Source organism: Cebus imitator, unplaced genomic scaffold (assembly GCF_001604975.1).
Source record: "Cebus imitator isolate Cc_AM_T3 unplaced genomic scaffold, Cebus_imitator-1.0 Scaffold51, whole genome shotgun sequence".
Lineage (NCBI taxonomy): Eukaryota > Metazoa > Chordata > Mammalia > Primates > Cebidae > Cebus > Cebus imitator.
In genome coordinates this window covers 6,915,277-6,939,737 of record NW_016107366.1, presented here as the reverse complement: position 1 = coordinate 6,939,737, position 24,461 = coordinate 6,915,277, and the positions used below count along the sequence as shown (strand labels likewise).

General features: G+C 40.1%; 1 protein-coding gene across 5 annotated transcripts in view; it reads left to right on the top strand.

The window, feature by feature from the left end:
• Positions 1–445: 445 nt before the first annotated feature.
• Positions 446–24,461, top strand: part of TGFBR1 (transforming growth factor beta receptor 1) — a 50,835-nt gene continuing 26,819 nt past the window's right edge. The window contains exon 1 of one of the 5 annotated variants that reach the window (XM_017527818.2): positions 446–508. Coding sequence is in view for 3 of the 5 variants with exons in the window: in XM_017527812.2 (XP_017383301.1) it covers positions 1,599–1,695 (97 nt within the window). In the remaining 2 variants the exon portion in view is untranslated. Of the gene's footprint in view, positions 509–1,492; positions 1,696–19,493; position 24,461 lie in introns of those variants that run through there. The other 4 variants (XM_017527812.2, XM_017527814.2, XM_017527815.2 and 1 more) reach the window with 4 other exon arrangements.

Genomic DNA, 24,461 nt, shown 5'->3' with positions numbered 1-24,461 from the left:
TGAAGCCTGCCAGAAACCGTCTCCCTGGAATCCTTCAGTCTGATCAAGAGGGGAGTTCGCTGCTGAGGCTGCTAGTGCTGGGGTCTAGAGCAAGTTGCACGCCTCTGAGCCTGCTGGAGACTCAGAAAGGTTAGCTGACTTGCCCAAGTAAGTCCCAGACAGGAGGGAGAAAGCGCGCAGGTCTCAGATCCCAGCTCCAATATCCACGCCCTTTCCCTTTTCATCTCCAGGAAGGAAACCTTCACAGGTGGGGAAAATGCTCACCCAGTGACTCTGAAGTAGTGCACTAGTTGACATTAGAGGCTGGTTCTGATTCTTGCTATTAAGGTTTATTTAATTCCAAGCTCAAATGACACAGAAAATAAAACTTTCTCCTTAAAAGGTTCTGCGGGAAAATATTCTCTGTTCTACGTAACAGCCTCCTTGGCTGTGTTTGTGTCTGAAGAAAGGACTAGTCTGACAGGAAGAATTACAAATCTGGAGCTCATTTTGGCGTCGTGGAGGAAAGGTGGGTGGAGCGTCTCGCAGTAAATTAGGAATTCGGAATGGAAACGTAGAGTTTATTTGGGTTTTTAGTGACACCTCAGGATTATTATACATGAGTGTCAGACACAGCTCAAAGTAATGACTGCTCCCCCTCCACCCCGCGGGAGCTGGGTGCTAAGAAGGGGGAACTCCTCCTTTGAGGGGTTGGGGTGGGGACCCCCCCTTTCCAACCTGGATCAGGAAGGGGGCTGAGGGGAGAGCGGCTTGGATCCCCATCCTGTGTCTGTTCCGGAGTGAGGCGGGAGGCTATTTGGGGGTGTGTTTGGGGGTCACGATCAGGGTCTGAGGCTGGGATCTGAGGACTTCCTAGGTTTAGAATTGGGTGGGGGAGCTAGGTTCGGGATGACCGCTGCGAGCAGGAAACAGAAGGCTTGAGTCGCCTGTGAAGGGCACCGAGGAAGGATCGTCGGCGGAATGCTGAAGTTGATGCGTGGACTTGGAGAGGGGAAGTTGAAGTGCACGCAGGGGCCTGGTGCTGCAGCGGATCTGAGTGGCCTGTGCTGGGATTGCCGGTGCGGGGCAGTGAATGGGGTCAGCGTGGGGCTGAGGCAGTACGAGATCTTCCGTGTCTAGAGGAGGTTAGAAGAAAAGAGAGTCGAGCGGCCACAGCCTTTTTCCGAAAGCGACTCACACAGACACACCCATCGCTCTACCCGGCCCTCCGGGGCTAGCGGCTCGGCGGCCCTCGGTCTGGCAGATCCCGCCCCCACACGGCCTCGCGGAGCCGGGAGCAGCTCTGGCCGGGGCAGGGGGCTGGCAGCCCGGCCCCCGGGGAGCGTGGGGCGTGGCCAGAGGCCGGGGCGCGCGGCCGCGGATTGGCTGCCCCGTGGGCCCGCGGGCGGGGCTCCCGACTGGGTCCCGCTCGGCCGCTCGCGGCGGCGGGGAGGCGGGGCCGGCGGGAGCCCGGCAGCCAATGGACGCACGTTCCCGGAGCAGTTACAAAGGGCCGGAGCGGGGCCGCCGCGGCGGGGGGGGAGGTGGGGCGAGGCGAGGTTTGCTGGGGTGAGGCGGCGGCCGGGCCGGGCCGGGCCACAGGCGGTGGCGGCGGGACCATGGAGGCGGCGGCCGCTGCTCCGCGTCCCCGACTGCTCCTCCTTGTGCTGGCGGCGGCAGCGGCGGCGGCGGCGCTGCTGCTCCCGGGGGCGACGGGTGAGCGGCAGCGCGGCGCGGCGGGCGGGAGGGCGACTGCGGGGCGCGCGGGCCGGGCCCGGCCTCCGGCTCGCTACTGCTCTTTCTCAAACATGGCGCGGGGCCGGGGGCGCAGGTGGCAGCGCCGGGGCCAGGGCCGGGCTCTCGTGGTCCCGCGCGGCTCGGCGGCCGCCGGGAGAACCGCAAGCGGGGAGCGGAGGCGGGGCAGGGGCGTGTGTCCGGGCAAGGGTGAATGTGCCGGGCAGCCCGAGGCCTTCCGGCTCGGGACTCCCCCGGGGAGGTGGAGTCGGGCGGAGGTCCGAGGGCCGGGGCTGCCCTGTGGGGTGTGAGTGGGCTACGGCCAGGGGCGGAGGATGGGAGACGGGTGGTGACTGGCAGAGCGGTCGCTGCCTGCCGCCGCCGCCCCCCAGGTAACTGCGTGGTCTTGGGGTCCTGGGCGGGTTTTGGGGTTGGGGGGAAGGCGGCTCCCGGGCGGGGTGTGAGCTCCGAGCCGTGAGGGCTTCCCAGGGTGGGAGTCGGGGTCGACATGCGGTGAGACCCCCGTGTCTGCGGGCTGCCCTGACTCCCGCCCGGCCCGACCCTGCTGGAAGGGGCTGCTCCTTCAGCCAGGGGGGCTTTGTGTGAGAAGAAGGAAGCGTGGAGATGCGCGGAATATTCCTTCTTTCGTGCGTCTGAGGAGTGTTGAAGTGAGTCCAGTAACCGGAAGGCTACGGATTGTTTTCGTAGTGGAAACTTGAACGTTTGCTCACTCTGCAGGGTTTGGAAATTTGGGGAATGACTGTGAATTGATTAAACGCTTTTATTTCCTAGAAGGAACATCACTTGCGGTGTTCCTTTTCTTGAGTGACAGTTAATAGTTTGAATCATACATCTATCTGGTAGCTGGTTTTCAAGGAAGAATGTTCACTGGGTTTTTCAAAGTATTAAATCAGGTCGGGGTAGGTGGTTGGCATCCACAAAGGGATGAGTGGAAAACTTTGTTAGCAGCTGAATTAAGACAGTAGAAACTAAAATCGGAGCCTCAGTCTTAGCAACTAAAATGCTATGAAATTACATTTCTGTTTCTGAAACTGTACAAAAAATGTTGAAAATTCTTTTAAAAATCAAGACTGAAGATGATTATAATTAGTCCTAATAGCTTCCGTCTATGTATTATGCATTACTATGATGTAAATGCATAAAGTACACTGTTGCATACGTACATTATTTAATCACCACAACTAAACTCTCAGGACTTGTGGCATTTGCCCCACTTTACAGATTTGAAAAGTGGGGTGCAGACCCCTGGATCTGTTTAAGTACGCAGTAACTAAGTGCTAAAGCTAGAATTTTCACTCAGATCTCAGTTTCCAAAACCTGTACATCATATTATACACACACACACACACACACACACACACAAACATATATGCATCATACTACCTGGCATAGCCCATTTTTCTTCTTCAGTCGTCTGATGAGCAACTGGTCTTTATTATTCACTTTTAGATTCTGTCCTCATGATATGAATATCAGATAGGCTTCATTCTGACTCTTAGCACATTCCTGAGTCCCTTCAAGTGGGCCTGCGTTAGAGGAAACAATGGATTTTTGACATTGGCCTAGGGAGGAAGGCAAGATAACTATGTGGACAGATTGGGAGAATCAATATAGTTAGGCGTGAAACATAGGTAACATTTCCACACCACTATTAACTTGAATAACGTAGTGCACTCCTTTTCACCAAAAGTAGCACAGGAAGTGTTCATGTATTCAAGTAACAGTAGTGGACTTAGTTGGATATACAGCACATCGCTCAGCCCATGTCCTGGGGGAGTTTAGTCTCTATGGCATGTACACAGTTCAGAGCCGTCCAGGTGCGTATTACTCTAAGCCCAGACTGCCTTAGCTTCTCTACCATTCTTATTGGCTATGATGATGTCTCAGGCCACCCTTAAAAGACATTCTGAAAAAGGTCAAATGCTTTTTTTCTCTCTATAATTTGGCTTCTCTTGTAAAGATTGCAGTTTCTTATTTTTTGAGTATGTTTTATTGTTCTTTGCCCAACTTCTTTCTCCAACATAGATTTCTCTAGGAAAATTGATTCCTTGTCGCTAGTACACAGTTTAGTACCACTGTGTCTATATGAATATCCCTTGTGAGAATGCTGTTTGCTTCCTTTCTGCCATTTCATAACATTTTTTCTTTGAAAAGATGCTCTAAATCCAACTCTTGTTTCTATTAATGCCTCTTGAATGTCTCCTCCTTTCTTGGTATGCAGCCTTCAGCTTAATCCTGCCTGTTATCCTCCAAATCTAGTTGCTTTCCCATGTTTCTCTCTTCTAAGCTTTTCTATGGGCTACTGCCAAACTAATCTTCCTCAGCCATCCCCAAAAGGTTTATATGATTTCCCATTTGTCTTTGGCACTTAGAGAAACACTTCAGCAGCTTATGATTGGGGCCATCTCTGAGTATCCTACCAGGGACCTCACTTCTCATTACCGCAGACCTTCAAGCAATTTCTGTTTCTCACTGACTCCTGACTGTTCAGCCTTTTCACTACACATTTAATTTTGCCCCTTTTTTGGGAGTGTAAGAAGTTCTCAGTCCTGACTTCCTGTGCTGGTTTAGTTCTTGAATTCTTTGTCTTCCAGAACTCGGCAACACTTACAGTTTGTGTTGTCTGTTTCTACTGTCCGCACTGCTACTTAACTACACTTGAATATGTTATAGATACCTAGAGGACGAGATTCATGCCGTTTCTTTCCTTTATGGCCTCAGAACTTAGCACTGTGTTTTATATTCTATTCCGCGTAGATGCTTGTTGATTTCTATTTGAGCATTCCTTTAGTATGTATACTGTTTTATCTAAGTCCAGTTTATGCAATATTAACTTGTAATTCCGTATAAATAATCAGGAAATGTTGTATGGTATGGTGAAGGAAATTGGTTATTAGTCCCACCTTCACCACCAGTTATGCAGAAAATAGGGGCAATACCTACTTTTGCCTAATTCATGAGATTGTGAAGATCACATGAGAAAGTGGTGTTTGAGTTTGAGGTTGCTATTCTGTATTGTTACTAATGAGCAGGACTGATGTTCAACAAGCAGTTCCCACTGGGCCATGTGTGTTTTGGGTAAACATCCTTTCTGGTTGGTTGGTACCCTTGTAGTGCCAGTTGTTAAATATTTTTAATGTCATCCCTGTAGGGAGGCATTAGTATTCAAAAAGGGAGATGATTAGTGTAGGCTGGAGTGATTAGGGGAGGCTTCCTGGACAGTTTAGGACTTAAACTGACTTTGAAGGGTGGGTACAATTGAGAGGGGGATTTGATGAGTGTGAAAGTTCTCTAAAAGTGTGTCCCCAACTGTACTGGGGCCCACTCCAAGGAGGAAACAAAGCTTTTACTGACTGGCGAGTTACTCTTCAAAGTTAGGTTCCTTATTCTTTACTGTGGGATTTGGATGTATTAACCTCTATCATTTTTTCCCCAACCCTAAAGGCTATAGTACATGGCTGGAAACAAAGCATAAAAGTAATCAAAGTAGAGTAAGTGAAAGAGAATAACATTATAGGATGCCCACTAGGGCTAGGCATTCAACTGGTGAAAGTCCTAAGTATATTGTCACTTAAATTTATAGATGAAAAAACTACTCAGATTAGGTGAATTTCTTGGGGTGACACAGGGGCAGAACAGAGACAAGAACTTTGATTTTCTGATTCCAAATCTTGTGCCCTCCCTATCTGCTGCTTTAAAATGTGAAGGACTTGGAGGTGGGCGTGGGACGGGGTTAATGAAGTGACTTACCTAAGTGAAATAGGCCTTGCACTTCACACAATTTATGAAAAGTGAATTCTAAAGGTGGAAGGGAGGGGGAATGATTAAAGGCTAAAAGTCCTCAAGGGAAAGGTCAGGATTCTTTTTTTTTAATTGCCAGTAAAAGGACCTGGTATAATACTTATTGACTGAGAAACATAAGCCTATAGTAGTTTGGAAGATGGTCTGGGGTAAGTACTGTTAATTGAATTGGGTGTAATTAAAAGGCCTTGGTTTAGATGATTTGCTTTGTTGTTGAAATTAAGTGAGGAATTCACATGATAAAAATGATCAAGAGGAAGATAAATCTTGTTCTTTATCTTCTTTATCTTGTTCTTTATCTTCCCCACAAGGACTGCTCATGTGGGGAAAACCCCTGTTGAAAGGTTCTAGGCCTTAGTTGAACAGTTACAGGGACTCAACACCATTCTTATAGTGTCATTTTATTGCATCAAATATGTTCATGTGTAATGAATTGAGTTTTGAAACTGCTGTTATCCTGTGGATGGCCCTTTTGATGTGAAAATATGTCTCTTCAAACTACAGAGCCCCTTGCAAATGTCGACAAACCTTTTGCCTTTTGCCCTTCTTCCTTGGTCATGGCTTACATAACAGAGTTCTGAACAGATGGACTGTGGTTTGATATCATGTGATTGGGTCACATCTTTGCTTCCTGCTTCTGGAATTGAGGGCAGATGCTGGCATGTTTCTCAGGGATTTTTTAATGCTTTGTCCCGTAGAACTAAGCTGAGGAAATTTTTGGAGTCTTCTCAAAATCTATGGTCTGTTTTGACCCAGCCTAACTCCAATACTTAGGATAATATTTAATGCCATTCTTAACTGAATTTTCTGAACGTCAAATCCAGGCAGTCTCCATAAACATTAAAATTGTTTGCTGCTCTGAATTTGATCCAATTTTAGGTGTTTTGTTTGCTTTCCAGGTAGGTTTCTTGTGGCTACCGTTCTTCATCGTGAAGAAGATTGGTAGACTTGTAATTATTCACTTCAGACATCACTTTGTTAAATACTGGTGGACTAAGTCCATTTGGTTTTATGATCCAAATTTTATAGATCAGATCAAGCCTTTTCTAAAGCTGCTCCCTCAAAGAATGATTCCTAATCTGACTTAAAAAAAATTATGACTTGCAGAGAGTATACACACAGGTTGCTTCAAAATTTCTTGAAGGATTACAAGAATGTGCTAGGCATTCTAACTGTCTTGTCTCATTTAATTATTCTCTCTCTCTTTTTCCTTTGACCATGGCTAGCACACCATCATTTAATTCTCATAACCAACCTTGAATGGTAGTTGTATAGTGGTACCAAAACTTTTTATTTATTTGCTGGTTAATTTCCAAACTCTTCAGTCTATTTGTTCCTAGATACAGGTGACCAGAGCTCAGAGGGTAACTGTAGGTTTTGATAACTTTGGCTCTACCGCAAGATTCTTTTCAACTCTCTTAAACATTATCCAAAGGTGTTAGTAGTTTGTTTTTCATCCTCTAATCATAAATACGTATATGAAAGGAAGACACTGCTTTGAATGGCACAGATGTAGACTAACAGTAGTTCAACCACTGAGACTCAAATGATTTTGTTTTACCATAAACCCCAACTGCCTGGGTAGGCAGAATTGACAGAATTTTGCTCAGATTGGAACCTAGTTAGTATCTATGAAAGAAGACCCTCTTTGTTTCCACTTTATAAACCAGGAAACTGAAGTTATGCTGTTAATGAAAGGTAAAGCCTGCATTTGAACACTCTAGAGCCTGCATTTGAGCACTCTAGGGTCTGTGCTCTTTTCCTGTACACATGCTCATCTACTTATGATGGGGCCACATATGTCCATGCTGCTCTCATATAGAGTAAATACATTGTTAGAGCCACTTCAGCAGAAAAGTTTTCTTTTCCTTTTTTGCAAACCATGAGAATTTGCTTCAGATTTCTTGATTACGCTTTTAGTCTTTCTTTGCAATTGCAGGCTATTCAGATACTGACAATCTTTCTTTGACATTGTATATTTGGATAATTCGAATCTCCCTGATGAGTCCAGTGGTAGTTGATCACTTACTATTTGTATTGATTATACATATATTCACAGCAAATTCTTTGCTTCTGTAAGTAACATAAACACAGAACTGAAAATAACTGAAAATCTGTATTGGAGAAAACAAAGAAGCTATTACCAGCCATTATTAACATTTTGTCATATTCTGGACCCATGCATTTGGTTTTTTTTGTTGTTTTTTTTTTTTTGTTTGTTTGTTTGTTTTTTTGAGACGGAATTTCGCTCTTGTTGCCCAGGCTGGAGTGCAATGGCGCGATCTTGGCTCACCGCAACCTCCGCCTCCTGGGTTCAGGCAATTCTCCTGCCTCAGCCTCCTGAGTAGCTGGGATTACAGGCACGCACCACCATGCCCAGCTAATTTTTGTATTTTTAGTAGAGACGGGGTTTCACCATGTTGACCAGGATGGTCTCGATCTCTTGACCTCGTGATCCACCCGCCTCGGCCTCCCAAAGTGCTGGGATTACAGGCTTGAGCCACCGCGCCCGGCCCGCATTTTTTTTTTTTAGTATAAAAATCATTCTGTTGCAGCAGTTTATCAAAGCTAATAAGTGTTTAAATTGACAAAGAGCTTCAGTTTTACAGAGAAAATAGGTCATTTATTCTTAGCAAATATTTAGTAGTGATCAACATGATGAGAACTATAGGAAAAGAGGCAGTCTTGATTTAAAAAAAAAATTGATGATGAGGAAGTATGATGACTACAGACTCAATAGTAGCAACCACAGGGACTGCTTTACAGAGGAGGTAGGACTTATCTCTGTGCTTTGCAGGAGAATAGGGATTTGAGTGAATGTGTGATGGAAAGGAGGCACTCCTTGACTGAGGATGGCACATAGGGAGAAGGAACATTCTAAGTTTCAAGATTTTTGAGGGGAGAAATGGAAGTTCATGGTGGAAAGGGTGGGCTCAGAGAATTATGGGCCTTGAAAATCAGGTGGGTGGTTTTAAGGTAGAAAAAGATTGTCTAATTGTACCACAGAGGGAATGGATCAGGGTGGCTACCTAGGGAGATTTTGGAGTTGGATTGATGGCATTGGGAATGGGGTGAAATGGTGACTGTATGACATTTCAAACAAAGAAATCAGGGGAATTAGTAGTAGGGCCTTTGTGTGGCTGTTCCCTTGAGAGTGTGCTTTCCCCTCACATGCCTGCATGGTCTCCTCCCTCACCTCCTGCAAGGCTTTGCTCAGATGTCACCTTTCTCTCAGTGAGGTTTATCCTGCCACCTTTTAAAATATTGTCCTCATCCTACAGTGCTTTTATTCTCTGTAAGACTATCTTCTAACATACTGTATTTATTTACTTATCATATATACCTAGTTACTGTTTATTGTCTCCTTCCTGTCAGTCTAAGCTCCATGAAAGTGGATGTCTTCATTTTGTTCACCAGTGTATCTCAAGTGCATAGGAAGTGCCTGGTGCATCCTAGGCACTCAGTAAATACTTGGGTGGCAGTAGGTCTTAGCTGTAAAGAGGTGGAGTAGAGAAATTAAGAGTGACTCCATGAGAGGAAAAAAGAATGACTCCAAGCTTTTTTATAGCTGGATAATGCCTTTAACTTAATGAGTAATTTGGCACCAGAAGGATTAAGGGGAGATGAATTCTAGTTTAAGCATGTTGAGTTTGAGGTGAAGGTAGCCGAATAAAATTCCTCAGTAGTCAGCAAAGATTAAAAAAAAATGAAACTTAGTTGGAAATGGGAGAAAGCCTTAAGCAGAGAAGTGGCTACTAGCATCTAGCATTCACCTCATATTCTCTCTCTCTCTCTCTCTCTCTCTCTCCCCCCCCCTCCCCCCTCTCTCTCTCCCTCTCTCTCTCTTCTCCTGTTCTGCAGGTCCATGCTTTCTATTTTTCCCCCACCTCTCTTAAGACATACATATTCAGGATTACTTGCAATCTTCTGCTTGTATTGAAATTAACCTTCAGATGGTGCTGCTTTCTTGTCATACCTTTGATCTCTTGGGAGTCTTGAGGTTCTTGGCTGAGATAAAAGAGGAAACTTCCGTTTCCTCCTTGTGGCCTAGGCCTCAGGTCATGGTTGCTGATGTTACAGGTGTCGGCTTTACTATCTCCTGGAGCTCCCTGATGGCTTTCCTTTTAAATGCTTTTCCTGCTGTTTCTCTCAATGAACCAGACACTGATGTTGTTGTATCCCTAGACCATCTTTATTTTTCTATTTGGATTGTTCTAACTTAAGTTTTTCTTCCAGTTTGAAGGCAGATTCAATTCATGTGACTGGGTTGTCAGAAATTTAATGAATTCTTTGTTTATAGGAATTTTGTATATAAGCCCCAACATAACTGGCTGTAGTTATAGTCAGTGTATCTGTGACTCACTTTTCAAAGGAGGATAGTTCCTAACTTACCTGATCATTGTGAAACTAGTGTACAGTAGTATTTATAAAGTACCTAGTACATAGCCTGACACCAGTAGGTGTTCAATAAATGGGAATTATATATTTAAATAAGTGAAAGACTGTCTTCTGGAAGAGGAGATACATGTCTGTGTAATGAAGAACTAGAATTAGTTAGACTGACAGGCAGATTTCAGCTCAATATAAGAAAGATCTTTCTGTCTACCATAGCTATCATAAATGGAACATTGTAAAATAGTAAGTTCCCTGTCACACTGGAACTATTCAGTCAGAGGCTAGATAATCTTCTGTCTGAGAAATTGTAGAAGAAATTTCTTGCTTTAGGTGGGAGGTTGGACCTGTTTATCTCTAAGCTCTGTTTCTCCTCTAGCATTCTGTACTTTTGGGTATAGTCCAAGCTTTCTTGCTTACCGATTTTAGCCAAATATAGTCTAAATATCCCTAGGATTCATGACTTCAAGATGAGCAGTATCTCTTGTAATTGTAACTCTTGTATTGTATGAGAAATGTAAAATGTAACTCTTGTATTGTATGAGAAAAGTTAGTTTATTCATTGATTGGCATGTATTCTGGTCATTTTCCAAAAAAGGATTTTAGAAGCTTGAAATACTAACAAATTCATTAAGACCAAAACTACTGACCACAAAAGATAGGACTCAGTAAGTCAAAAAGGGAAAGAGAACAATTATCCATAAGTTTAGCTGAGGAAAGCTTTAGAAGTTCAACACAATACTTAGCTCTGAGTTTTTTAGTAACCAAGGCAAATAAGGAAGCCTGATAATTTGCATAGATCTTATTGCCTATCCAGAATTCATGAGGAGGCTGCCACCTTCCTTAATAAAGTGGAGCCCCAAAGCCAAGATTGTAATACAGGGAGACTCTCCAGGTGGTAAGGGGTTATTGCTGGATCTGGCAATAATCTGATTCTTGTTCCCAGACTTCCCCTTTAACATACATTGAGGGTTCAATTTAGTGCTGCTACTGCCATCTTTCTTCTCCACTTTAAGTCTCTAATCCAAGTTTGAACACATTAGTCTTTTCCTAGTGCCAATAGAACAGCTGATGTAAGGCTAGGACATTTAAATCAAGCTTTTCTAAAAGCTAGAGGATAATGAATAGAGAGCAACATGAAACTGTTCAGTCTGGCTTACAAAGACATTTTTCTCATGCCCTTATCATTTAGTGTGTCTCCATTTGATACAGTTCCTCTGAGTGCTGGTGAAAGGCAGAGCCAGACATTTACCTTCAAACAGGTCCAAGTCACCAAGATCCAGAGTGTCTTTGCTTGGGTTTCTTGTTTGAGGAACTGCCTCATTTCTGAGTAATGAATATTGGGAATGATAACTTGAAGAGAGACCACACTTTGTGGCCCTTCTATACTAGTCTCACAGTAATCCCAATATTCATATAAAAGATACACACATATATTAGCGTGAAGCCATTCTTTGGTTAGAAGCATTCTGATTTCATTGGGAAAAACAAGCTTCTCTCTGTTTTTGAGCAGAACATTTTGTAGAAGTCTTTGTACATGGGCCACTGGGAAATAAAGTAAACAATTTGTGGGGTTTATCACTCTCCATGATTTGAATGGATTCACTTTTTTTTTTTTTTTTTCTGCAGTCGCTGAGCTACTACTTCAACTTCAGGTTGGTTCCAGTGTTTTCTTGTTCTCACCACCAAGACTGAACCTTTTTATTTTTGTTCATTTGCTTCAGGAAAACCATTCCATCTAGATTTCTTAGGTGTAAACTTCACTGATTGCATAATAGCATGTATTTATAGTTCTAGGACACTTTGTTCAGGCATCCTGTTACATTTCTACATTAAAAGATCCTTAAATATGCATTGAATTACAAATAGGTCCCCTGGGAATACGCAAAAACAAATGGCTTTTTCTGCGAGAAACTAGGACTAATGTAGATATTTGGGAGCACTGAACATGGAGGATAGAGTTAAAACTTGAAGAGAAATACAGAGATAGAAAAGCTGTAACTGGCCTTTCATTTGTACGCATGCACACGATGTATGTATGAGTTTTTATTTTTTGCTTGATGTATTCATTTCCAAATCAAACTATAATGTGCTCTAATTGGGTCTCTTTGTTCAGCACATGGTTGTTGGTTTGAGTACTTTCCCCAATTGAAAAACTGACATTTTAATTTTGTTCTTCAATATGCAATAGATTTAAATAAAAACACCAAGATTGTATATTGTATATTCCTTCCACAATAATTATATATAATTATTTTATCAAAATAAACAAGTTAGAGTTGTTTTAGTTATTTTGTCTCATTTTACATTTGGGAAAAAAAATTACAAACCAGGGGCCAGGGTCTGGTCATGTTTGTCAATGAGAAAAGACAATTTCTAATTGCCAGTCCCACGAAGGCACTGGCAGATTAACAGCATTGTAGATTACCAGGAAGAGATGCTCTTTTTCCTCCCTTTTCATTATTTAGCTTTCCTCCTTTCCGTGGTGCTTTGTCCTTTTGTTTTCTTCCTTCTTATTTTGATGCATATGTAAACTTGAGTCTTCCTGCTCTCATACTCTTTCTCCCCAAGATCATAATTGTTTCTTCCACTTTATTCTTAAAAAAAAAAAAATAAGGCCACATAAATATTTTAGCTAGATCTCATCTATCATTTAAGTTTTGTAGGATCCAGCCTGCTCTTGCCATACCGTGGGAGAAGGGAAAGGGGGGAGGAATTTTAAGGGATTTTAGGCATTAGACAGAATCCTTAAGGGAAACTCTGCAATGACCAGCAGGCTCAGAATTAGCTGTGCATTGCAAACAGATGGTGTGTCCCTAGGGAAATAGTGTAGTTGCGCTAAGCAATTGGGTGCTTCCATCTGATTTAGTGTAATCTCTCTAAGTGGGAAAAAGGAAAGTCTCATGGAAGAAATGGGTATAATCACTTGTGAACCATTCTGAACTATTACGTAGAGCCTAGTAATTACTGGCTTGTAGATAGATTTCATAATTCTGCGAGATAGTCTTCTGTGTTGTGTCTTCCGTTTTCCAAGGGATAAATAACATCAAGACCCTTATGCCTCTGAGCCTGGCAGATCCTTATCTTTTAGTTACCAACCCACCACTAGAGGCTTTCTTCAGTAGACAAGATGCTCGTATCAATGTTACCAGCAATTGGAAACCCATATTCCTAATGCCAAGTCCTGGCATGTAGATTTTGAGGTCTGAAAACCTTATTAGCTTGGTTACAGCACATCTCAAGCTTAAGTTTTCATATACACATAGTTTAGTCTCAAAGGGCAAACATTCCCCTGAAAGGAGTTCAGTCAACATTAGATGTGTATCTTTATACCCCAAGGGAGTCCAAAAATTTAATGGCTAGAAATATTATAAAAATATGAATATTATAGAAAAAATACAAAAGCTCCTTCATTTTGGCTGGCTTTTCTGTCCTTGCTTGGTTTAATTCAGCTGTGTTCTGGGAGACTGCAACCAGAATTTAACTGCTTACTTTGGCATTTTGTTTGACAAAAGGAAATGAACATTTCAGATGAGGGGAGGCAAGAACATTAAAGCTTATGTAGTTCACCCAGTCTCCAAAATTTCTAACAGTGCATCTCTCTTGTGGCTAGGTTCAGTAAGTTTTTGTTTTGCATAGGGATAGGAGTAATATAAAGCTGATACCAAGAGAATTCATTAGAGTAGAATGTGTTTGCTTCTGGAACAGGAAATGGAAAGAGTTGAATGTTGGAGCTGCTACTTTTTTATGGTAACAGTGTTGTAGAACTTTTTTTTTTTTTTTTTTGAGTCAGGGTCTTGTTCTGTTGCCCAGGCTGGAGTGTTGTGATACAGTGGCTTACTGAAGGCTCCATATTTTGGGCTTAAGCAATCCTCCTGAGTGGCTGAGACTACAGGCATGCACCACCATACCCAGCTAATTTTTGTAGGTATTTTTCGTTGAGGCAGGGTTTTGTCATCTTGTTCAGGCTGGTCTCAAACTCCTGGGCTTAAACAATCCTCCCACATTTACTTCCCAAAGTGTTTGGATTACAGGCGTGAGGCACCATGCCCAGCTTTGTAGAACTGTTTGGCACCATAAACTCTGTACATATGTAACCTTGATAAAAATAAAACCTAAAAAAAAGTTGGTAAAATTACCTGGTAGCTGTAAGTCCATGGATGCTGAGGGGTTAAGTTCCCCTGTTTGAAATGAATTCTTAGATTGGATTAGTACACACACGGGCCTGCAAATCTATCTTTTTTTTTTTTTTTCCCGAGAGTACTTAAAATGACAGCAGAAAGTTGAAAATAACGGAAAAGGAAAAGGTGAATCTGACAATGTAAAGGTAGATATGGTAAGATTAATACCTGAGAAGATAAACTTCATTAAAGGGAAGAAAGGTGTATTTTACATTGATAAAATGTACTATTCCATAAGACATGTCATTAACCTTTGTGCAACTAATAAAAGAGCTTTAAAATATAAAAGACCAAAACTATTAAAAATTCAAGAAGAAATTCATAAAATCATTGTTTATAGATGAAGAAAATAAGATATAACCTAAAAATTTAACATATTCCAATTTGTAATCACAAATAGCATTCTTTCAGAATACTTCTGGAGTTTTCCAAGAAATCGATGATGTGGAGGTTCATAACACTCAAATTTGAAATCAACATATTTTTTTGTTGTCTTTTTGAGACAGAGTCTTTCTCTTTTACCCAGGTTGGAGTGCAGTGGCATGATCTCTGCTCACCTCTGCCTCCGAGGCTTAAGTGATCCACATACCTCAGCCACACAAGTAGCTAGGACTACAGATACCCGCCATCACACTTGGCTAATCTTTTGTATTTTTCTGTAGAGATGGGGTTTCACCATGTTGCCCAGCTGGTCTCAAACTCCAAATAGATGGACTCAAGGGGTCCATCTGCCTCAGCTTCCCAAAGTGCTAGGATTACAGGCATGAGCCACCATGTCCTGACAGAAGTCGAGTTTTTTAAAGCCAAAATAATAGGTCCACTTGAAAATTTAAGATTACTCTTCTCAATGATCCCTTAAAGTAGAAGTTAGAGTTACAATTATAAACCATCTAAATGGACAAGAGCTCTACATGCCAAAAGTAGTGGGACTTTTGCTAAAGTGGTACCCAATGGAAAATTTGAGAGCCAGAAATTTGAAAATCAAGCTAGAGAAAGAGCAACTAAGTAACAGGAATATAGAAAAAAGTTAAGGAAAAAAAATTGATCTGTAGTCTTTGCAAATGCATTATTATTTAAAAACATAAATATTTTAGAAGGACAACATGAATAGAAAAATTAATATCTATAAAGAGCACCATGGATAGAAAAATGACCAAAGAGAATGATATCTTTCTGATAAACTTTAATGTATTTACAGTAGTATAGGTTCAATTTCTTTTCTTTTCTTTTCTTTTTTTTTTTTTTTTTTGAGCCAGAGTCTCACTCTGTCACCCAGGCTGGAGTGCAATGGTATGATCTTGGCTCACTGCAACCTCCGCCTTCCTGGGTTCAAACAATTCTCTGGGCTCAGCCTTCTGTGTAGCTGGGATTACAGGTGCCCACTACCATGTCTGACTAATTTTTGTATTTTTTGTAGAGATGGGGTTTTGCCATGTTGGCCAGGCTGGTCTTGAACTCCTGACCTCAGGTGATCCACCTGCCTCAGCCTCCCAAAGTGCTGGGATTACAGGCATCAGCCACTGTACCTGGCCTTCAGTTTTTTTCTTTAAGGTTAAGTGCCTTGTGAATCCTGTTTGCTTACTCTTTCTGACCCAAATGTTGTTTGTTTTACCTTATAGTCCATCGAGAGTTGGTTATTACGGTATGAGATCTTTATTATTTTTAAAATATGCATATCCAGTTGACTCAGAACAATTTATTGTTAATACCTTCTTTCTTCCAGTGTACAGTAGTATCACCTTCATCATAAATCAAGAGGTTGTGTACATGTGAGGGTCTGTTTCTCTGGAATCTCTGTTCTGTTTGCCTATTTGTCCTTGTGCCATTACCATACTGTCTTAATTATTATAATATTAGGAGTCTTAATATCTAGTAATGTAGGCTTTCCAAAGATTGCTTTGGTTATCCTGGGATGTTGTTTTTCCATATGAATTTTAGAATCAACTTGTCACTTCCTACTGAATAAAAACCCTGTGGGGATTCTGATTTGATTTTATTGAATCGACAGATCACTTTATGGAATATTGACCTCTTTACAGTGTTGAATCTTCCAGTTAGGAACTTGTCATTTTTCTCCATTTATAAATACATTTTTAAATTTTATTTTATCTCCTTTGTAATTTCTATCAATAAGTAATATTTTTTAAGCTTTCCATGCAGAGGTCTTACCTGTCTTTTGTTAGGTTTATTCCTAGTTTTTAGATTTTTAAAATATATTTTCTATTTGCTACTGGTTTAAGAATGATTATTTTATTTTATTTTTGTATAGTGAGTAACCTTATATTGGTGACCGTGCTAGATTTACTAATTGATTCTAATAGTTGATGTGTAGGACACTTTTGGATTTTCTATGTACACAGTTGTCATCTGCAAGTAATGATAGTTCTGTTTCTTTCCAGTCTATCTTCCTTTTGTTCATTTCTGACTTATTACACTCAGACCTCTAATACAAGGTTGAGGAGGAGTGATAGATATCCTTTTCTTATTGTGATTTCAGGGGGAAACTGACAGTCATGCAACAAGTGTAATGCCTGCTTTATGCCTTTTCCTTAATCTGATTATTTCAGAATTTTTTTAAACAGTTCTACTGTTTACTAAGATTTTTAAAGATCATGAAGAGCTGTTGAATTTTATCAGTTTACGAAGATTTTTAAAAATCATGAACAGCTGTTAAATTTTATCAGTTTTTTTGGTTTTTGTTTACATCACCTAAACTGCCAAACTCCCTTACTCCTTTTTTTTTTTTTTCTGAGACAGGATCTCACTCTGTTGCCCAAGCTGGAGTGCTGTGGCCTGATCTCGGCCCACTGCAGCCTCAAATTCCTGGGGTTCAAGTGATCCTCCTACCTCAGCCTTCCAAGTAGCCTGGGACTACAGGCGTGTGCCACCATGCCTGGCTCAAACTTTTACTTTGGCATCTCTGTACGATGTTTTTGTGTATCCTCTCCCTGAAATGACTTTCCTTTCTTCACTAGCTTTCCTTAAGTCTTAGTTTAGTTGTCGTCTTTCGGAGAAATCTCCCTTCTGTGTCCTCTGATCCGTGCACTTTGCATCATCATTTATCAGTGGCATGTTCTCTACATTTTGAACTTGAGGTCAGAGATATCCTAATTATCTCTGTCCTCCTAAAGGTTTTTTCTTTCTTCCTACACAGGTTACATACACTGTTCTGTTCTGAGAAAAGGTGTTCAGGCCCTGCTTTCTGCTTCTAAAATTACTAACTGCACAGCACCATCAGTTCATTTCTTCAACTATGGCTCCAACAGATCTTTTGCTGTTTGCTGGCCAGGATTGCTCTCCTCTGCCCTGAGTCAGTGGCAGCTGGGAGTGGTAACCACTTCCTTCTCTTACCACAGTTCCTTCTCTACCACAGTTCTGTTTTGTTCGTCGTTCCTCTAGCTCAGGATGATTGCCACTTTGATTTACGTTCATCATTACACCTTATTGCAGCCAAGCCAGTGTCTCCTACAGCCACTCATGCTTTCCAAAGGGAAAGGTTGAATTTTTCATTTTGTCCTACATTGGGGGTTGTGGGAAGTAGGGGTGGAAATCACCGGATTATCAAGTAATCCTTTCTTTCCTTTGTGTGCTTTTGGAATAAATCTAGATTATGTTGAAGTAAGTGTTAGGACATTTCTGTTTCTTCATCTGTAAAGGGTATGGGATCTTATATTTCTGTTTATATTCCTTCCAGCATGAATATTTTATGGCTAATTAGATATTAACTTATTTATTAGTTAGAGATATTACATAAACACACTGGATATGTCCCTACACTGTTAATTTGGTTTGGAACTGAAAATATACTTTCTGTATGTGCCTAATGCTGCTACAGTGAAGTTCTTGAGCCAGGTCTGTTCAGTCATAGTGTTAAAAACTGTATGAATATTTATGAAGGAGAAAGAGATGATGCATACCATGAACATTTGCTGTTTTATGTGCATGTGGTTTTTATTGTGTTCTGTGTCAGTATTGCCTCCTAGAGCCATCTCAACATTAGCTCTGATTCTCTGTCTAGCATCTAGAGCAGGGACTGGCTAAAGAAATACTTGTTGAAAAAGTGCATAAACTAATTTTTGAGCATTTTATTATGTACTGGACACTGTCCTGAGTATTATATTTATGCTATCTCATTAACTCTCAAACCTTCTGAGATGGTACTGTTAGTATGTTATAAATTTAGGAAGCTGAAGAAATTTAGGTTCAAATAAGTTAAGTGATTTCCTCAGGATTACCCAGTGCCTGACTAGCAAAGATAGGATTTGAACTTAAGTCTTTTTGTCTCTGAGTTCCATCAACTTAACTACCATATCCTTGTAATGCCTACCCACTAGTCAAATTAAAATCTAAAAAGAAACTGTGTAAAAGCATGCTGAGATGGAGAGGAAATAAGAAATTTGGTTATTGTTTTAGCACTTACCATTAGACGTAGAAGTTTCTCCATTTCTTTTCAGGGCCTGGGGTAAGGTAAAGTACACACATCTGCTCTGTATATTAAAATATCCCCTTAACTCATTAAAGTGGAACAAAAACAAGGTCACTTGACAGGACTGTAATTGTAATCACACTATACAACTTTACTTCCTGCCATTTAGTAGTAGGACCATTTCCTTGTCCTTAAACATGCTTCTAAAATGCCAGTTTTAATGGCTATATTCTTCCATTTATGATTGTATCGGGATTCATTCTGTCATTGTATTGTCATTCACATAGGTTGTTTTCAGTCATAAAATACTATAATGAGCATCTGTGAGCTTAGATTTTTGCTCTCACCTATTGTGTCCTTAGACCAAACTCTGAGTAGAATTAATGGATTAAAAGATACTTTTTAAAGGCTCTGCTTCTTTTAAAATGTGTTGTTAAACTCCTCAGATCCTCTAAGCAGATCTTTATGCTGTACTTGGGTGATTTATTTCGAATCTAAATCAAAGCGTTTGTATTAGTTGCCCTGTTAAATCCCATCTTGCCATTTGTGCAGCCTATTCTTAGTGTGTTTTCTCTGATATCAGTTAACATTATATTGGCTAATTCCACAGAGACTAGGAGACTGGAAAATGAAGATAATGTGGAAAAACAAGTGCTTGTGAATTTGGGAGTGCCTTGTTCTTTTAAGATGTGATGTGGGTTAAATGATAAACGAAACATCTTAAGTTCTTTAAAAGTAGCAGAAGTAGGATGGGCACGGTGGCTCACGCCTGTAATCCCAGCACTTTGGGAGGCAGAGGCAGGCAGATCACCTGAGGTCGGGAGTTTGAGACCAGCCTGACCAACATGGAGAAACCCCGTCTCTATTAAAAGTACAAAAAATTAGCTGGGCATGGTGGCATGCACCTGTAATCCCAGCTACTCCAGATACTGAGGCAGGAGAATTGTTTGAACTTGGGAGGTAGAGGTTGCAGTGAGCTGAGATTCCACCATTGCACTGCAGCTGGGACAACAAGAGCAAAACTCTATCTCAAAAAAATAAAAATTAAAAAAAGTGACAGAAGTAATGGAATTTATCTGGAAAAAAGATGTTTATTCTGATGCCCTAAATTCAGGGGTGAAATATTACCTGGACTAGAGGAAAATTTTGTGTACATTATATGGTGTCATCTGTTTTGACAAGCTCACTTTGATATTACTGCTGCAGGGTAGCCCAAGAGGGTTGAATTGAAAATAACTGAGTATTTTGAGGAACAAAACCTAGGATAGTAGGCTGGAGGGAGCTGGATGTCAGGGTTTTAGCCACGTATACAGAAATAAGTAACATATTTAATACAAGAAAGAGGAGACTATATAGTATGCTTTACTTCAGAGGTGGATGAGGAAGAAGAGAGGACACATCTCCTTGAAAAAGGGGCATGGTGTTGAGAATGGAGAAAAGAGGGAAGGCAGATTACTCAGAAGAACTGGGGTAGAGGAATAGGTTGGATGATAAAAAGGGCTGACACTAGTCCCTGAAAGGATTTTTTAAATAACTTCTAACTTTTGCCTTCACCTTTGCCAGCAGTGGTGTGATCTGCTTTCAGCTGTGGAGAAACAAACTGAATAAAGGACATTGTGCATGTTAGGTCTTTTATCAAAAACCAATTTATCAAAAAACAATGCCATTTATTTGCCTGTTGGTACATGTTTGTAATATTTGGAAATACTCTCACTGCAAAGAAAAGTATAGTTGTGCTGTAATGGGCAGGGTGAGGAAAATAAGGGTCATCACCAGCAAAGTCAGAGTGGTGAAAAGACTGGATTTTAAACACTCAGCTTGACTTTGTATAGATAAGTAAGTCAAGCAGAGTGTTCCCTGCATGCAGTTAAAATACAAGCTTGGAGCACAGGTAAAAGGCCAAGTGCAAAGTATGTTGGGAAGTGTAGTGTCCTATAAACTAATAAAGAGTGGCATTCTGTCTCATATCCTGAAACATTTTGAAAACACTATTGAATTTGACCAGAAGGGCATTGCTAGTGAATTTCAAAGAGAGATTTCAGTCGATTTCTGAATTGAAGGAAGATGTATGATGGAAGAATGGAAAAGGCCAATAACAAGGGTTGAAAAAGGAAAGAGTTTTCAAGCATATGCATAAAAAGAGTATGGGTAGGTTGTATAGATGATGACACACTAAGCCCGGGAAGACAAGGTTTCTGATGCTAATTTTTATTTCTTTAACAAGGGTGATAGAAATGTTTGTTCCATATATTAGTACTATGTACAGCTGTCTATCTCTCAGCTTTTCTAGCAAGACATACGGGCTTGTGAATTAACCCTGGGTATCCCTGGCATTAGGTAGAAGTAATAGTACTTCCATGTGTGGCCTCGAGACATACTGAAATGAGGCAACCAAGGAAATCCTTTATATTGGGACCAACAGCCAAGATCTCAGCTTGGGATGTTAACCTGAGAGCTGTTAACCTGATACTATAATTCTGTGGATAATAATCCGAAGGGTCCTGTTGTCTCTTTTTCCTCATGTCACTTCCTTTGATGTACCAAATGTCACATACTAACATCTGCAAACTTTGAAAATTCTGATTTATTCTGCAATGTTTGGAAATTTCACTGCTAGTAATTGTATTTCCTGGCATGGGTCTGATATAATTTTCTGTGTACATAGTAGCTTTTCGTTTTAGTGCCGAATCATACTGAAATCCTTGTTCAACCTAAGTTAAAGTCTAGTTGCAAGGGAGCTACCAAGGCAAATAATTAAAGTAATGGTGAAACGAATACAAGTCAAACACCCTAATCCGAAATTCTGCCACAAGTGGAAAATTCTACACGTAAGTACTTTAACACAAACTTTGTTTCATGCTCAAAATTATTTAAAATATTAAATTACCTTCAGGCTATATATGTAAAGCATATATGAAACATGAGTGAATTTTATATTTAGACTTGGTCCCATTCCCAAGATGTCTCAATGCAGATATTCCAAAATCTGAAAAAAAATCCCAAATCCAAAACACTTTTGGTCCTGAGCATTTTCCATGAGGGATATGCAACTCGTAATACCTTCTTTGTATAGCCAAGTTTGCACATACATAGGTTATGGCAACTCATCATGTCTTAACCTTTCAGTATTTTTACTTTGATTGTAAATTGTATCCAGATTTTAGAAATGTAAAGCTTAGAGAAGTGTGCATCTCAAAACTAAGAAAACTGTGCCTACTATTAGAGATTGGGGCATGGAAACAAAGTTGGACAGTGTAGTAGAAAGGTATGTAACAGGGGATTTGGTTCTTATTTTTGTTATCAAGTGGAGGAGTCAACTGTAGAAGTCTAAACCAAATCAGGTCCACCTGGGAGTCTAAAGTTTAGAGTTACTTAGCATGTGGATAGCGATACAGCAAATAGTTGCATAGATTTTACTTGTGGGGTGGTGATGATAATATCGTGGGAATTCACATCCACCTTGTAATCTGGATAGAATATTGGTATAAATCATTTTGGTTTTCTTTCTTTCTTTTTTTTTTTTTAATCATTTTAGTTTTCTTAAGTTTTGGTTTCTTCATTAATAAAATGACAGAACTGAATTACCTAGATGATATTCAAAGTTTCATGTGGTTCTGTTAGTCTGGTATTCTACAGCGGAATTTTGTCACTACTTTTGGGAAGAAGTTTACCTTTGGTGGCCTACAAATAAAAATCACATTGGAACAATGCCATTTATCATATGGGATGATTCTGTGTGTTTATATAATCATTAATGTTAGTTTCCAAATGTGTTAATGTACAGTATCTCATTTGATTAGCTCAGTCATGTGATGAAATAGGTCAGAAAGGTATTATGTTCGTTTTCCTGGTGAAATGAAACATGGTGGTTAGCCTCTTGAACAATTTAAATTTGATCATCTTACTTGGTATGCTTGGTATCCTCTAAGGATGAAATCCTGCCATTGAGAAAGAAAACCCAGTCAGGAAAGCTTTCTCACCTTCATCTATCTAGCAAATTATACATATTCTCCAAGTTCTGACTTGAATGCTGCCGAAGCTTTTCTTGATAATCTCTTCTACCTCAGCAGAGTAGAAACACTTTGATCATTCTCCTTAGGACTCAGGATTTTAATTATCTGTTTAATGCCTTTCTCTTCCACCCTAGTGAACTACTCAAGTGCAAATACCTTGTCTTATTTATCCCTAAACCTCATAGCCCAGACTGTACCTGGCATATAGAGATGCTTAGTAAATAATTGCAGAATCAAATGAAAGAGTTAAAGTGATGGGCTGGAGTTGTGGATTAAGGAGAACTTGGGCTTTGGGCTAATGGGAAGGAGATGTCATTGTATCCCTTTTTTAGATTGAAATTTTGCCCTGTATGTGCATTTAAAAATTAAAAACCTAGTTGAATAAAAGGGGTGGGTAACCAGGGGCCAAATCTCTCTATTAATAAAATAAATTTGAAATTGTTAAGAAAATGTCAATTAAAACCCATATGTTCATGGAAAAGTTTAAATTCCCGTTTTAGTTTTTCCCTAAATGATTTTGCCGTATCATGTAACAGCAGTCTGTAGTCAAACAAGACTGATTTCAAGTGGAGAAATAGAATTTTTTAATTCCCTGGAGGGAGAAATCTTTGCCCAGTTAAGCTTTGTGTTATCTAGATGTTTTTATTTGTCTAGTGACCTCTTCTTCTTACTGAAAAAGTAGTTAAGAGAAACCCTTTAGCACTGACTTTTTCAAGTTTACTGTAATGTAATGACCCCCTTGAAAGAAGTACAGAATGTATTTTTGATATGTATTTTTCATAATGTTACTTAAATTCTGTAGACGTGAAACTAGATATAAAACCCTTATGTTCTTGGCTCATGCACCACTATAAACCAAATCTGCAAATTAAATACAAAGGCAACTATCAAAAAAACAAAATTCAAATGAATACAGTTATTCAGTGTGACAGATGATGTTTAGGTTTCACAGTAGAAAAAAGTAACTTTAGGTCTAATTCCATTTTAAATCTGTTTCTGTATTTTAACTTCAGTGATAATAAAAGCTGTGAGCAGTGCCTCTTCTCATCAGTAATATTATGCAGGAGAGTATTAATGACTTCAAAGCTTTATGGGTATGTTCAGAATGAGACATCGTACCTAATCAAAACACTTGCCAGCAAGCATTCCTCAAATATAGGCTTATAAGTTTTACAGAAATGTCAGCTGTTTTATTTATTGGAAGATATAGTTAATATTATGACATTATTAAAATCTTCATTAAATGATTTTCTAAACCAGTTATTGCTGGAAATGAGAATGGAAAAACATCATTGCATTTACAATTACATTTACTGCTAACAAATATTTGCAGATTTTACTACACATATAGGACCCATAGAACACTTGCATATAATAAAGTGCACATATGATATTGGCTGTTAGGCTATTGGCTTTTGAATATGCATGCCATGCCTGTATTGCCATATGCTCTGATGATTTGAGTTCCTTTTATTTTTTACTCTTTCTTTTAGAATGACCATGAAACTTACGCTGTGTGTAGTGTGCCACAAGGACATTTGGCTGAAGGAGATCTTCACACAGCTGAAGAAGCAGCAGTGAAAGCCTAGTGCCCGTGTTTAGATAGTGGCTACTCATGATCTTGAATGTTTATCCTTATTTTTGTATTATCTTTGAAATGAAAATATTTGTTTAAAACTTGTATACAACATATACATCCTTTTATCTCCCAATATATTTCAGAAACACTGTTTTAGCAAATATTTTTCTGATCACTATCTAAGGAACCAGCAGAGATGTGAAAAACAAAACAAGTTTGGCCCTTCCTAAGGCAATGAAAGACACTTTAACAGCAAACTGTAAATAGATTGATTTTCACTGTCCTAAAGGTATGCAAAGGAACATATTGAAAGGAGCTACCAATTATTGTGAAGG